Source organism: Saccopteryx leptura, chromosome 6 (assembly GCF_036850995.1).
Source record: "Saccopteryx leptura isolate mSacLep1 chromosome 6, mSacLep1_pri_phased_curated, whole genome shotgun sequence".
Classification (NCBI taxonomy): Eukaryota; Metazoa; Chordata; class Mammalia; order Chiroptera; family Emballonuridae; genus Saccopteryx; species Saccopteryx leptura.
Genome location: NC_089508.1, coordinates 53,559,694 through 53,571,533, shown reverse-complemented (window position 1 = coordinate 53,571,533; position 11,840 = coordinate 53,559,694). Strand labels below are relative to the sequence as shown.

The 11,840-nt window shown below is 42.1% G+C and overlaps 1 protein-coding gene across 1 annotated transcript in view; it reads left to right on the top strand.

Moving 5' to 3' along the window:
• The first annotated feature begins 625 nt into the window (after positions 1–625).
• HACD3 (3-hydroxyacyl-CoA dehydratase 3) overlaps positions 626–11,840 on the top strand; it is a 35,512-nt gene continuing 24,297 nt past the window's right edge. Inside the window, exons 1-2 of the mRNA XM_066388183.1 lie at positions 626–882; positions 10,712–10,754. Of these exons, the coding sequence (XP_066244280.1) occupies positions 796–882; positions 10,712–10,754 (130 nt within the window). The 5' untranslated portion in view covers positions 626–795. The remainder of the gene's footprint in view (positions 883–10,711; positions 10,755–11,840) is intronic.

Genomic DNA, 11,840 nt, shown 5'->3' with positions numbered 1-11,840 from the left:
GGTGCACGGTGCGCCCTGGGCCCCGCAAAACCCCAAATTTACACTTTTTTCTAAGGTAAGAGGCCCAATATTTTCTTCTGCTCCCGGGGCCTCAACCGACTTTAACCCGCCTCTGCTCAGAATGGACTGTTTCCATCAACTTTGTGAATTTCTCTCCTTTACACTTAACTCTCCCTTCTGAGAACACTCTCTTCCCATACCGCTTCCCCTTATAACTATCATCATCCTTACTGTGTCTGCAACTACTTGCGTATTTGAATAGACTGAGGGTTCCAGGTTGTCAGGGATTTTCTTATTGCTGTAGCTCCAATGCTTAGCCTCGCGGCCCAGGCACTTAAGTAGTTTAGTAAATGTTTCATTAATGAGTGACAGAATGGGGGACCTGCTAGATACACTCAAGCCTTTTCCCCACGCCGAAAGCTCCTTACGAGTCTCCAGCGTTTTTCATTTTTAAGCTTTTATAAGCATCATCTTAAAGAAGAGAGAGAAGCGCTAAGCAGCGCTGATGGCAGCTCCCGGGGCTGTCGCAGGGAGCCTCGGCGACCTACGCTCCTGGGCCCGCCCCCTCCCGCCCCGCCCCCTCCCGCTCGCGCCAAGTCCCGGAGTCCGCGCCGCCACCCTCGGCTAGTCACTGCGCAAGTGCGGCCGGAAAGCGTGGGGCGTCTCGCAGCTGCCGGCCGCCGGCCCCGAGGAGCGCGGGGGTTTGCGGCCTGCGTTCGCCGGGCTCCGGCGCGCACCACCAGAAACAGCGAGGCTCGGCCAGCGGACTGTGCCTGCGCACTGGGCAGTGTGACCATGGAGAATCAGGTGCTGACGCCTCACGTCTACTGGGCTCAGCGACACCGTGAACTGTACCTGCGCGTGGAACTCAGTGATGTGCAGGTAAAGGCCGGGTTCGGGCGGCGGGACGCGGGCAGGGCCGGCGCTCCCGGGACTCACTGGGACCCACCCGGACCCCCTGCTCTTTTGTCCGGGTGTGCGCAGGAGAGCCTGCAGTGCGCCAAATGGGATCCGGGACGCGGTGCACTCACGGTATCCAGCCCGGGGTAGCAGCAAGCCCGGGGCACAACCCCCTGGGGGCTGCAGGTACCTTCGGGTGCTGAGTGATTCTCGCGGGGGCCTCCTCTTTGTTCGTAGTCGTCGGCCTGCTGGAACCCGAGCCTGGCCCTGGAGGTCTGGAGGACGGTCAGGTTTGGGTTTGCCAAGGCCGTTGGAGGCGTGGGATGAGCTCGTTGGGTGAAAGGTGCAGTGTGCAAGTGACTTGCTGGGCCGTGGGTAGCCGTCTAGAGCTGGTCTGAGGTCCATCCAGTCCCCTCGGACCTTCACGAGGCCTGCCGCTGCCTCCGAGTGGCCACACCCCCCCCCCCCCCCCCAGCCATTCAGTGATGGAAGTCATTCTTGTTAATTTTGAAGTCCGGAAGATCTCGAAGAAATTATTTTTACCCCTTGTTCTGAAGGCTGTGAGCTCAGGTTTGCTGAGTTGCATAGAGAACTTAAAATTATCTTAAGTTACATTGAGCATTTATGTTTTATCTCATTGGCTCCCTTTGTGTACAAGCTGAGGCCTCAGTGGTGGAGACCTCTGGACCCACCCCCCTACTTCTGTCCGGACTGTCCAGGATCCTAGTCTTTGAGGAACTGGAATTTTAGTCTGGAATGTGCTTTCTACAGCCATCCTTACTCCGTACTCTCCTTGACATGTCTTACTTTGTAACCTCCTTCATTCTACTTAAATTCTCCGAGTTTATGTTTGGATCTGTCAGCCTGTCTGTCATATTGTCTTGCAATGGTGTAGTTACTTTTTGAGTGTGGTCTTGAATTTGTTGAATTTAATCTTTACATCTGGAATATAAACCTGTTTTCTCATAGAAAGATAAAAGATAATATTGGCCAGAATGCTGTTAAGTAGGCTGTGACATTGTACAGTTTTCATTTAATGTGTTAAACCAGGCTGAACTAAACTTTTTTCTCAGAGGTTGAATAAATGTGCTGTCTCTCCCTTATCTGCTCTAGAGTGTCTTCATAAAAAAGGAAGAAAACAAAGTTTTTCTAGATGGGGATCAAAGCCTCCATGTAGAGAGGCCTTTTTCCAGGAATCAATAAGAAAAGATGTGTAGGCTGGGTAGATCAGTTGATTAGAGCGTCATCCTGATACTCTTAATGTTGTGGGCTCCATCCCTGGTCAGGGCACATAGAAGAATTAACCAATGAATGCATGAATAAGTGGAACAACAAATTGGTGTCTCTCTCTCAAACCAAGAAATAAAAAAAATAAATAGTCCAGTATGTTACAACAGTCTCTCTCTTTAAGAATTTAGAATTATGTAGACCAATTAAATAAACTCAGACCCTGCTCCTTCTAGATATCATGTAATAAGGATATAATATTCTGGGATACTTTTGAAGTTACAAACAGAAAAGGTGTTTTTAGTGGGGAAAGGAGTGGTGGTGGTAGAAAGACATTGAAGTCAGTGGAGAAATAGAAGAATGCATAATACTTATATTTTTTCTAAGATTTAAGGCTTTTAGTTAAGAAACATGAACATGCCAGTCATATTTGGTATATTTAAAAATATGAAGGTATATGTTTGAAATACAGTTAAAGAAATGTAAATGTGGAGAAAGAAATGGAATTGTCTTTTGCAGAGAGAAATCCTTTTTTAACTTTTTTTGGAAAATAAATCTGTTTTTTAAATCAAGTTTGTTTTTTTTTAAATTTTATTTATTGATAAGTTTTTTTTTTCAGGGATTTCCTATGTGCAATTCTGAGGCATTCATTTCAGCAACCATTAGTTTAAAAGCACATGTTCATACCATTTATAAAAAAATCTTCTGTCACATGTAAGATACTATAGATTTACAAAGATGAGTCAGACAGATTCAGCTTTCCAAGGGCATACTATCTAGAAGGAAGCACAATATATATAAACCAAAAGTTTTTTGCATAAATATTTTTATTGATAAAATTGGAGTTGAATATTGAACCAGGCCCCAGGTTTTAAAGGCATTTGTTACTTTTCTTTTGTTTAGTTAGAGATGACTTCCTGAAATAAGATGAAGAATTCTTGTCAAACTGGGAGTAGTTTCCAGAAGAGAAAGGCATAGATTTTTAGATTGTCTGACTTGTACCATGTGAATGCCCTCTGGCTAAAGACTGCTAGGGACAGCTATTTCAACAAATTGAGTTTATTACTCTTTTTAGCAAGGGAGGGCATACCTCACAGTATGTTTTAAGAGGGTGTTAGAAAGAACTGATGTGGACTTGAATGATTCAGGGATAGTCTAAGGATGTGGGGTTTGCTTTAGATGCTGTCATAAAGTGGGGGCAATTTTGTGGTTGCTTATCTGAATAAATATTATCTTAGGAGAAGAGAGACTAGCGTAAGAATAAAACTGTCTGTATTTGGTAGGGAAGTAGCATTCACTTACTTCAGCCAGGAGAGGAATAGTGTCTGGTATCTTATGGGTGACATAGTGGCCATGTCTGTGCTTGCACAAAGTTATGAAATGGCTTTTGTCTCATTTTTATCAAGGTCTCAGAATAAGCTTGTCTGAGGTTGGTATTCTGCCAGATTGTTTATGTTGAATAACATGCCTTATCTGTGAGTGCCAAGCCAGCTTCGTTATGTCAGGGGCTGCTTTTAATTTTTATTATTTTTTAAAACTGGAAATTCATTGCTCTATGCAGGCAGGACCTGTGAAACCAGTGATTCTGGCTCAAGATGAAGCAATTCGTTTATTTGTTCAATGAAAACTGTTTGTGGAGTACCTACTCTTGTCTCTCATTAAGCTAGGACAGCTCTCTGTCAACCCCCTGCTCCCTAAAGGAAGACCCATAGCTTATGTGTAAGTTTTAGTATTGAATTCCAGTTTGGGGAGCATCAGTTCTGCTTCCTTCCCTTTCTAAGACAGAGAACCATTTTTTTTTAATGCAACTTAGTAAAACATATCTCTTATTTCTATGGAGCTGCAGGGTTAGTGGTTGATGAGAAGCCACTACGATGTGAGGAGTGATGGTACACAATAAAAACTTTTTTTTAAGTGAGAGGAGGGGAGATAGACAGACTTCTGCATGTGCTCTGACCAGGATCCATTCGGCAATCTCTGTGTGGGGCTGATGCTCGTTCAGACCAACTGAGCTAACCTCAGCGCCCTGTGACAGTGCTCAAACCAGTGGAACCACTGGCTGTGAGAGGGGAAAGGGAGAGAAGCAGTTGGTCAATTCTCTTGTGTGCCCTGACGTGGAATTGAACCCAGGACATCCATACATTGGGCTGATTTTCTATCCACTGAGCAAAAATGCCACAGCCCACAATAAAAACTTTAACAGCAGCCTTGCCTGTGTTTGAAGTGAGCGATAACAAAGAGGCTAGCTGGAGCCGGGGGAAGCTAAGACACGGTTACTTTCAGAATAGAGTTTATTTTCAAGATAGGCATAATGGACAGATTTGTCTCAGCAACCCTAGTTGACATAGCATTTGTTCACTTATCAAGACTTTTGTTTGTTTTAGTTGTGTGTGGACAAAGTGCATAGCTCTAGGAGCTGTTTGAAAGATACGGTCTTGTCCTTAGTAGTCTGATGGAAAGAGTGGTAACCGAATTCATGAGATTGGGTCCTTGCTCTTCTACTACTGTCTGGTGGCCATGGATAATTCTGTTTACCTTGATGAGTCTTGTCCTCTTCATCCAAATAAATGTGAATAGTAACACCTAATTCACAGTATTTGTTTTGAGGTTTGAACTGGATATTGAATTTGAAAGTGCTTTGTGAATTTTCATGTATTATTCAAGTGTAAGGGATTATTATCATGATATTAAACCATAGATGAGAGAAATACAAAGAGCAACAGATTAGAAGATTAATGCATAAATGAAAACTCACTGTGCAACAGTATAGCTTTACAAATCAATATTGGAAAGGATGTACCATTCAGGAAATTGTATTGGGATAATTGGTAATCCAAATGGCAAAAAGATAAAATAAGATCTGTCTGCATACACAAAAAGTCAATTCCAGGTGGGTTGATAACATAAATGCATAAAGCAAAACTACTAAAAGATTATATAAGAGGATGTATGGTATTGGAACAGGGAAGAATGCATTAATCAAGACACAGAAAACATAAACTTTAAAAAAAGGTCTACAAATTTGAGACAAGCTTGAAGCAGATATTGTGGCACATATCACTGACAAATGACTAGCATCTTAAATATATGAAGAACTACCTATAGATCAATAAGAAAATATATTACCCAATAGAAAAAAGGGTAGATAATAAAAGCAGTTTAGAGTAAAAGGTAACAAGAATGACCAGTAAACCTGAAGATGCTTGACCTCATTTATAATCCGGCACATTTAAGTTGAAATGATAGGACATGCCTGGCTTTTGATGGTGCAGTGGGTGAGCATTGACCTAGAGCGCTGGGGTTGCAGGTTCAAAGCCCCAGGCTTGCCTGGTCAAGGCACATACTACAAGCAAGCAATGAACAGCTGAAGTGTAGCAGCTCTGAGTAGATACTTCTTGCTCCCTCCTCTCTTTTCTCTGTAAAATCAATAAATAAAATCTTTTTTTTTTTTTTTTTTTGACAGAGAGAGACAGTCAGAGAGAGGGACAGATAGGGATAGACAGACAGAAAGGAGAGAGATGAGAAACATCAATTCTCCGTAGCGGTTCCTTAGTTGTTCATTGACTGCTTTCTCATATGTCCCTTGACCAGGGGGTTCCAACAGAGGGAATGACCCTTTGCTCAAGCCAGTGACCTTGGGCTTCAATCCAGAGACCTTTGGGCTCAAGACATGGGTCGTGTCTATGATCCCATACTCAAGCCAGTGACCCCGTGCTCAAGCTGGTGAGCCCACGCTCAAGCTGGCAACCTCAAGGTTTAGAATCTGGGTCCTGTGTCCCAGTCTGACTCTCTATTCACTGCGCCACTTCCTGGACAGGCAATATAAATAAAATCTTAAAAAATAAAATAAAAATTAAATGATAGGACATTTCATTTTAAAGGTCTAACATTACCAACTATTGGCAAGGTTGCTCAACGATGGGACATTTTTATACAGTGGTAATATTAATCGGTACAAATGGTTTAGAGAACAGTTTGGCGCTATCTAGTCAAGCTGAAGATGGGTGTATTCTTATGACTTGGAAGTTTTGATTCTTTGAGATACTCTTCCATTCATGCCCAAGGAGACAGCATGTTTGTTGCAGCAAAAAATTTAGAAACAATTTAATTCTTACTAACTGAAGAATGGATAGATTGTGGTGCATTTATACAATTGCACACTGTACAAAAGCTAAAATAAATGAAACAGAATTGTATGTTTTTATAAAGATAAAGCTTAGAAATAAAATATAAACTAAAAAGCAAGTTGAAGAATTATATTGACGTGAAACCATTTATGTAACATGTAAAATAATGAATATCCAATGTGTTATAAATGAATAAAGAAATACAGTGGAAATGATAAACTCCAAATACCGGAATAGTGGTTACCTGTGAAGATGGGATGTGTTTGAGAGAGGACAGTGGGATTGAGTAATTGTATAACTGTACCCATTTCTTTGAAAAAAAAAAACAAACCAAAAATCTGATGGAAATAAAGCAAAATGCTAATGGATGTTAGGTACATGGTGTTTGCTGTATTTTTCTGTGTATGTCTGATTGCTTGAAATATTCCATAACAAAGATTAAATAAGTCTAAGCTGTTTAGAACCACAGTACAAAAACATAAAGTTGTAAAGTAATTAAATAATTTGGTAACTATTGAGTGAGTACCCACAATGGTCCATGCACGTACCCACAATGGTCCACGCACAATGCTAGATAGATACTAGGGAGTTCAGTGAGCCTCATGCTTACTCTTTTTATAGCTCTATTCTGCATATATATTAATTACACATGCCAGCAAAGATAAATACTAACAATTTGAACTAGAAAGGAAAACCATTATCTAAAGAGTTAGGTAGCTCATTGAACTCTATAGTTCTGTCAGATATTATGAAAATGGATGAATTGATTTAATTTCAGTTTATAAAATAGTTTATTATTGAGGCATTAAAGATTCAGAGATTAATAAGACCCAGTCCCTGCTTTCAGGGAACCCAGTTCTAGAGGGGCAGATAAACCAATAAGCAATAATTACAGCTTGACCATGCGGTGGCGCAGTGGATAGATCATCAGACTAGAACACAGAGGACCTAGGTTTGAAACCTCAGGGTTGCCGGCTTGAGCGCAGGGTCACTGGCTTGAGTGTGGGATCATAGGCATGACCCATGGTCACTGGCTTGAGCCCAAAGGTCGCTGGCTTGAAGCCCAAGGTCGCTGGCTTGAGCCCAAAGTTGCTGGCTTGAGCAAGGGGTCACTCACTTTACTGTAGTCTCCCTGGTCAAGGCACTTATGAGAAAGCAATGAACCACTAAGGTGCCACAACAAAGAATTGATGCTTCTCATCTCTCTCCCTTCCTGTCTGTCCTTCTCTCTGACTCTTGTCTCTGTCAATAAAAACAAAATAACCCCCCCCCCCCAAAACAATAATTACAGAACAGTATGATAAGTATTAAAGGCAAAGACAAGGTAGTAAGGAAGCTATTAATTTTGATACTGGAAGTGAGTAGGTGGGAAGAGAAATTAACATTTGACCTGGGCTTTGAAAGGTCAATAGAGAGGGAAGCTTAGAAGAGTATTCTGGTCACTGTGGATTTGAAAGTGAATGATAAAAGGAAATTGATAGAACTCAGGTCCATTTGACTTCACAGCCACCTTTTACCCTTTTCCTTATTCACTTTTTCCATAAAGGCACAATTCCATCTCTAGTAAAAGATGGGCTAAGTTGTGCAGATCAACCTTTCTGCTATAAACAACTAAAACTGTTCAATATAAAATTTAAAATTATCAAGTAGTCAACAAGTTAGAAAATAAAATGGGAACTCAGGAAGGTAAACTGAACTCTGAAATTGCTTTTGCTTTGAGAACATTTGCTCAACTGCATGAATTTGTACTTTGGTTTTAACAGCCTGACAGGGGCAGAGGTAAGATCAAATCCCACCAGAGATGCAGTGTGTAATAGGAAACTCTTTTCTCCATGAACTGTACTTTAGAGGACTACACACTTGTAGAGGAAGGATGCAGGGGTCCCCAAACTTTTTACACAGGGGGCCAGTTCACTGTCCTTCAGACCATTGGAGGGCTGCCACATACAGTGCTCCTCTCACTGACCACCAATGAAAGAGGTGCCCCTTCCGGAAGTGCGGCGGGGCCAGATAAATGGCCTCAGGGTGGACGCATGCGGCCTGCGGGCCATAGTTTGGGGACGCCTGATAGGGTATGGGGAACAGAGGCAAGAAGTGATCTAGGTAGGGGGAAATTTACTTCCAAGACATCCCAGAATTTTAGCATATTTACATCAAAACCCTGTTTCCCTTGCTGCTGAGGAACCATACCCCTGATGTGTAGCCTTTTTTGATTAGGTTTCCTAACTCCCTCTTCCTGACACAGAGATCAATCAGATCATTATCCTAGATAATAGTCTAGGTCAGGGGTCCCCAAACTACAGCCCGAAGCTGCATGTGGGCCCCCTGAGGCCATGTATCCTGCCGTGGCCCCCACCGCACTTCTGGAAGGGGCACCTCTTTCATTGGTGGTCAGTGAGAGGAGCACTGGAGTACTGTATGTGGCTGCGGCGTGGCTCCTGTACAGTACTACTTCCGGTGATGCGGGATGCACGCGTCATGGCTCCGGAAGCGCGTCATATCACTTGTTACGGCTAGCAGTGACAAATATGGAACCGGACATTGAACATCTCATTAGCCAAAAGCGGGCCCATAGTTCTCATTAAAATACTGGTCAGTTTGTTGATTTAAATTTATTTGTTCTTTATTTTAAATATTGTATTTGTTCTCATTTTTTTTTAAATTTAAAATAAGATATGATATGTGCAGTGTGCATAGGGATTTGTTCATAGTATTTTTTATAGTCTGGTCTGAGGGACAGTGAACTGGCACCCTGTGTAAAAGGTTTGGGGACCCCTGGTCTAGGTTCTCAGCCAGTAGTCTATACTGGGGAGGTTTTTAACATAAAGCTTGGCTCAAATGCTCCTTCCACCCCAAGCCTTCATTATTCCCCTTTTCCTAACATTCTTGGCTATGAATAGAGCATTTAGGCTTTCACTGCCCTAATATTACATAGTATACCCCCTGTCCAACCTCTGTCTGTCTTATTGGTTCCCTTTGATGCATGATCGAGCACATATAGCTGAGCCTACAGGAGAAATATGAACTAGTTTTGGCCCTGGAAACATGCTGCTTCTTGCTTATTAATTGAGCTGGGAGGTAGGAAGTGAGTTGTTTCTCATCTACTGGAAAAAGAATTAAGGAGGTGAGTTGTTTCTCATCCACTTTAAATTGTGCTGTTGGGCTCTGGCGGGTTGGCTCAGTGGTAGAGCGTTGGTTGGCTTGCGTGTGGAAAGGTTTGATTCCGTATCAGGGTACACAGGAGAAGCGACCTTCTCCACCCTTCCCTTTCCTCTTTCCTTCTCTCTTTCTCTCTCACTTCCCCTCCCGCAGCCATGGGTTCCAGCAAGTTGGCAAGTTGGCCACAGGCGCTGAGGATGGCTCCATGGCCTCACCTCAAACGCTGAGATGATTCAGTTGCCAAGGAATGGAGCAGCGCTCGAAATGTGCAGAGCATTGCCGGGTAGATAGCTTGCTGGGTGGATCCGGTCGGGGCTCATGAGAGTCTGCCTCCCTGTCTCTTACCTCTTACTTCACTAAAAAAAAAAGGTGCTAAAGGCATGTAGCAGCCTCTGGGAACAAATGAACAATTTGGAGAATTTCGATCTCTTCTCATCTTTGTTTGAGTGGGGGTTAAGAGAGCATGGAGCCTGAGGTTAAGGGACTGCATGTTTAATTTTTATTTTATTGATTGATTTTAGAGGAAGAGGACGGAAGAGAGAGAAACATTGTTCTATTGTTCCACTTATTTATGCATTCATTATTTTATTTTATTATTTTTTTTAAAATTATTGGTTGATTCTTGTGTGTGCCTTGACCAGGGATGGAGCCCAAAACCTTGGCAAATTGGGATGACATTAAACCAGCTGAGTTACCCAGCCAGGACTTGAATGTTTCATTTTCATCCAAATACTCTTAATTCCTGTACCTATTGGGCTTTGTTTATTCTTCATGTTGCAACACAGTCCTTACATTTGGTGAAGCTTTCCCCAACCATTCTGTTCCCATTGTGCTTGTTGACTTAACTGTAACACTTACTGCTTTTTACTACTCTTTTGCTCATGAGTGTGTTATTTGTTATTTGAAATCTTCTCACGAAATTACTGTTCTGTTCCACTAGATTCTGTGCCTCCACAGCTCAGGGACTGAGACTTAGAGATCTGGTATTCCTAACATCTCAGCGCGTTGCACTATTTGGGGTTATAAGAATTGACTGACTCAGTATCTGAGTGTTCTGCACAGTTAGAGTAGTTTATGGTCCTTCTTGAAGGAGCCTACAATCTCAGATGGGTACAGATAGACATAGAGAAACTCTACACAGAGATGTGAATAAACGACTAAATATATTTTCTGGGGGAGGCACAGCATAAGAGGTTGAGTCCTCAAGGGGAAGGATGGAGGGAAGTAAGCCCCTGGTTTTAATTTCATTTTTCTCCTCATTAAAATGCCCTTCTTGCATCCTTGGTCTCTTTCCACAGAATCCTGCCATCAGCATTACTGAAAATGTACTGCATTTCAAAGGTCAGTATTAGAGCAAATGCTCCTAGGTCTCTTCTCTACACAGAGGCATAATGGTGGTATCTTTTTATTTTTATCTGTTTGTTACATTCACTTTCTACTTATGCTCACTTCTCTGATACTCTTGGGGTAAACTATATTGTCTTAAAATTCACGACTAAGAAAGTCAAAGAACTTGTTTAAAATCCTGCTTTCCCCTCAGGCAATAGTTATAGCAAAAAAGGAATCCCGGGCTAGAAATGAGATCTTTTAGACTTCCTCAAACAATCATTTACTTCTCTGGACCTATAAAATATCATATTGGGTTATAAGTTCTGTTTGTGTTTCTCAAACTTAAGGACCTACAGGCATCTGAGAATATGTTCTTAGTATACTCCAGGGCTATAGACCAAGATTGAGAAACATGTTAAGAGTTAAATATGGTCACTTTAAGTGATGTTGGCTTCATTGTGGCTGTGAACCCAGTTGGAACCACAGCCACTGAACTTGTATGGTAGTGTTTGTTTATAAAGTAGCCATCTAGATTATATATGTTTTTAAAGATTATAATGAAACCAAAAATTAGAAATTTTCTTAATGAGGCTTTGTGGCTCCCTGATATTACACTTACTGTCCAGTTTAAGAAACACTAGATGCCTGACCTGTGGTGGCGCAGTGGATAAAACGTCGACCTGGAAGTGCTGAGGTCGCCGGTTCAAAACCCTGGGCTTGCTTGGTCAAGGCACATATGGGAGTTGATGCTTCCAGCTCCTCCCCCCTTCTCTCTCTGTCTCTCCTCTCTCTCTCTGTCTCTCCCTCTCCTCTCTAAAAAAATGAATAAATAAAAAAATAAAACAAACAAATTAAAAAAAAAAAAAACAAGGGGGAAAAAAAAAAAGAAACACTAGATAATACCTATGGTTTTTCCAGCTCTGACAGTTGGGTATTTTTTTGTTTTGTTTTGTTTTTTATAAGTGAGAGGTGGGGAGGCAGGGAGACAGAAAGATAGAGACAGACTTCCACAGGTGCCCTGACCAGGATCCACCCAGCAACTCCTTGTAGGGTGATGCTCTACCCATCTGGGGCTGCTGCTCCATTGCTCAGCAGCCA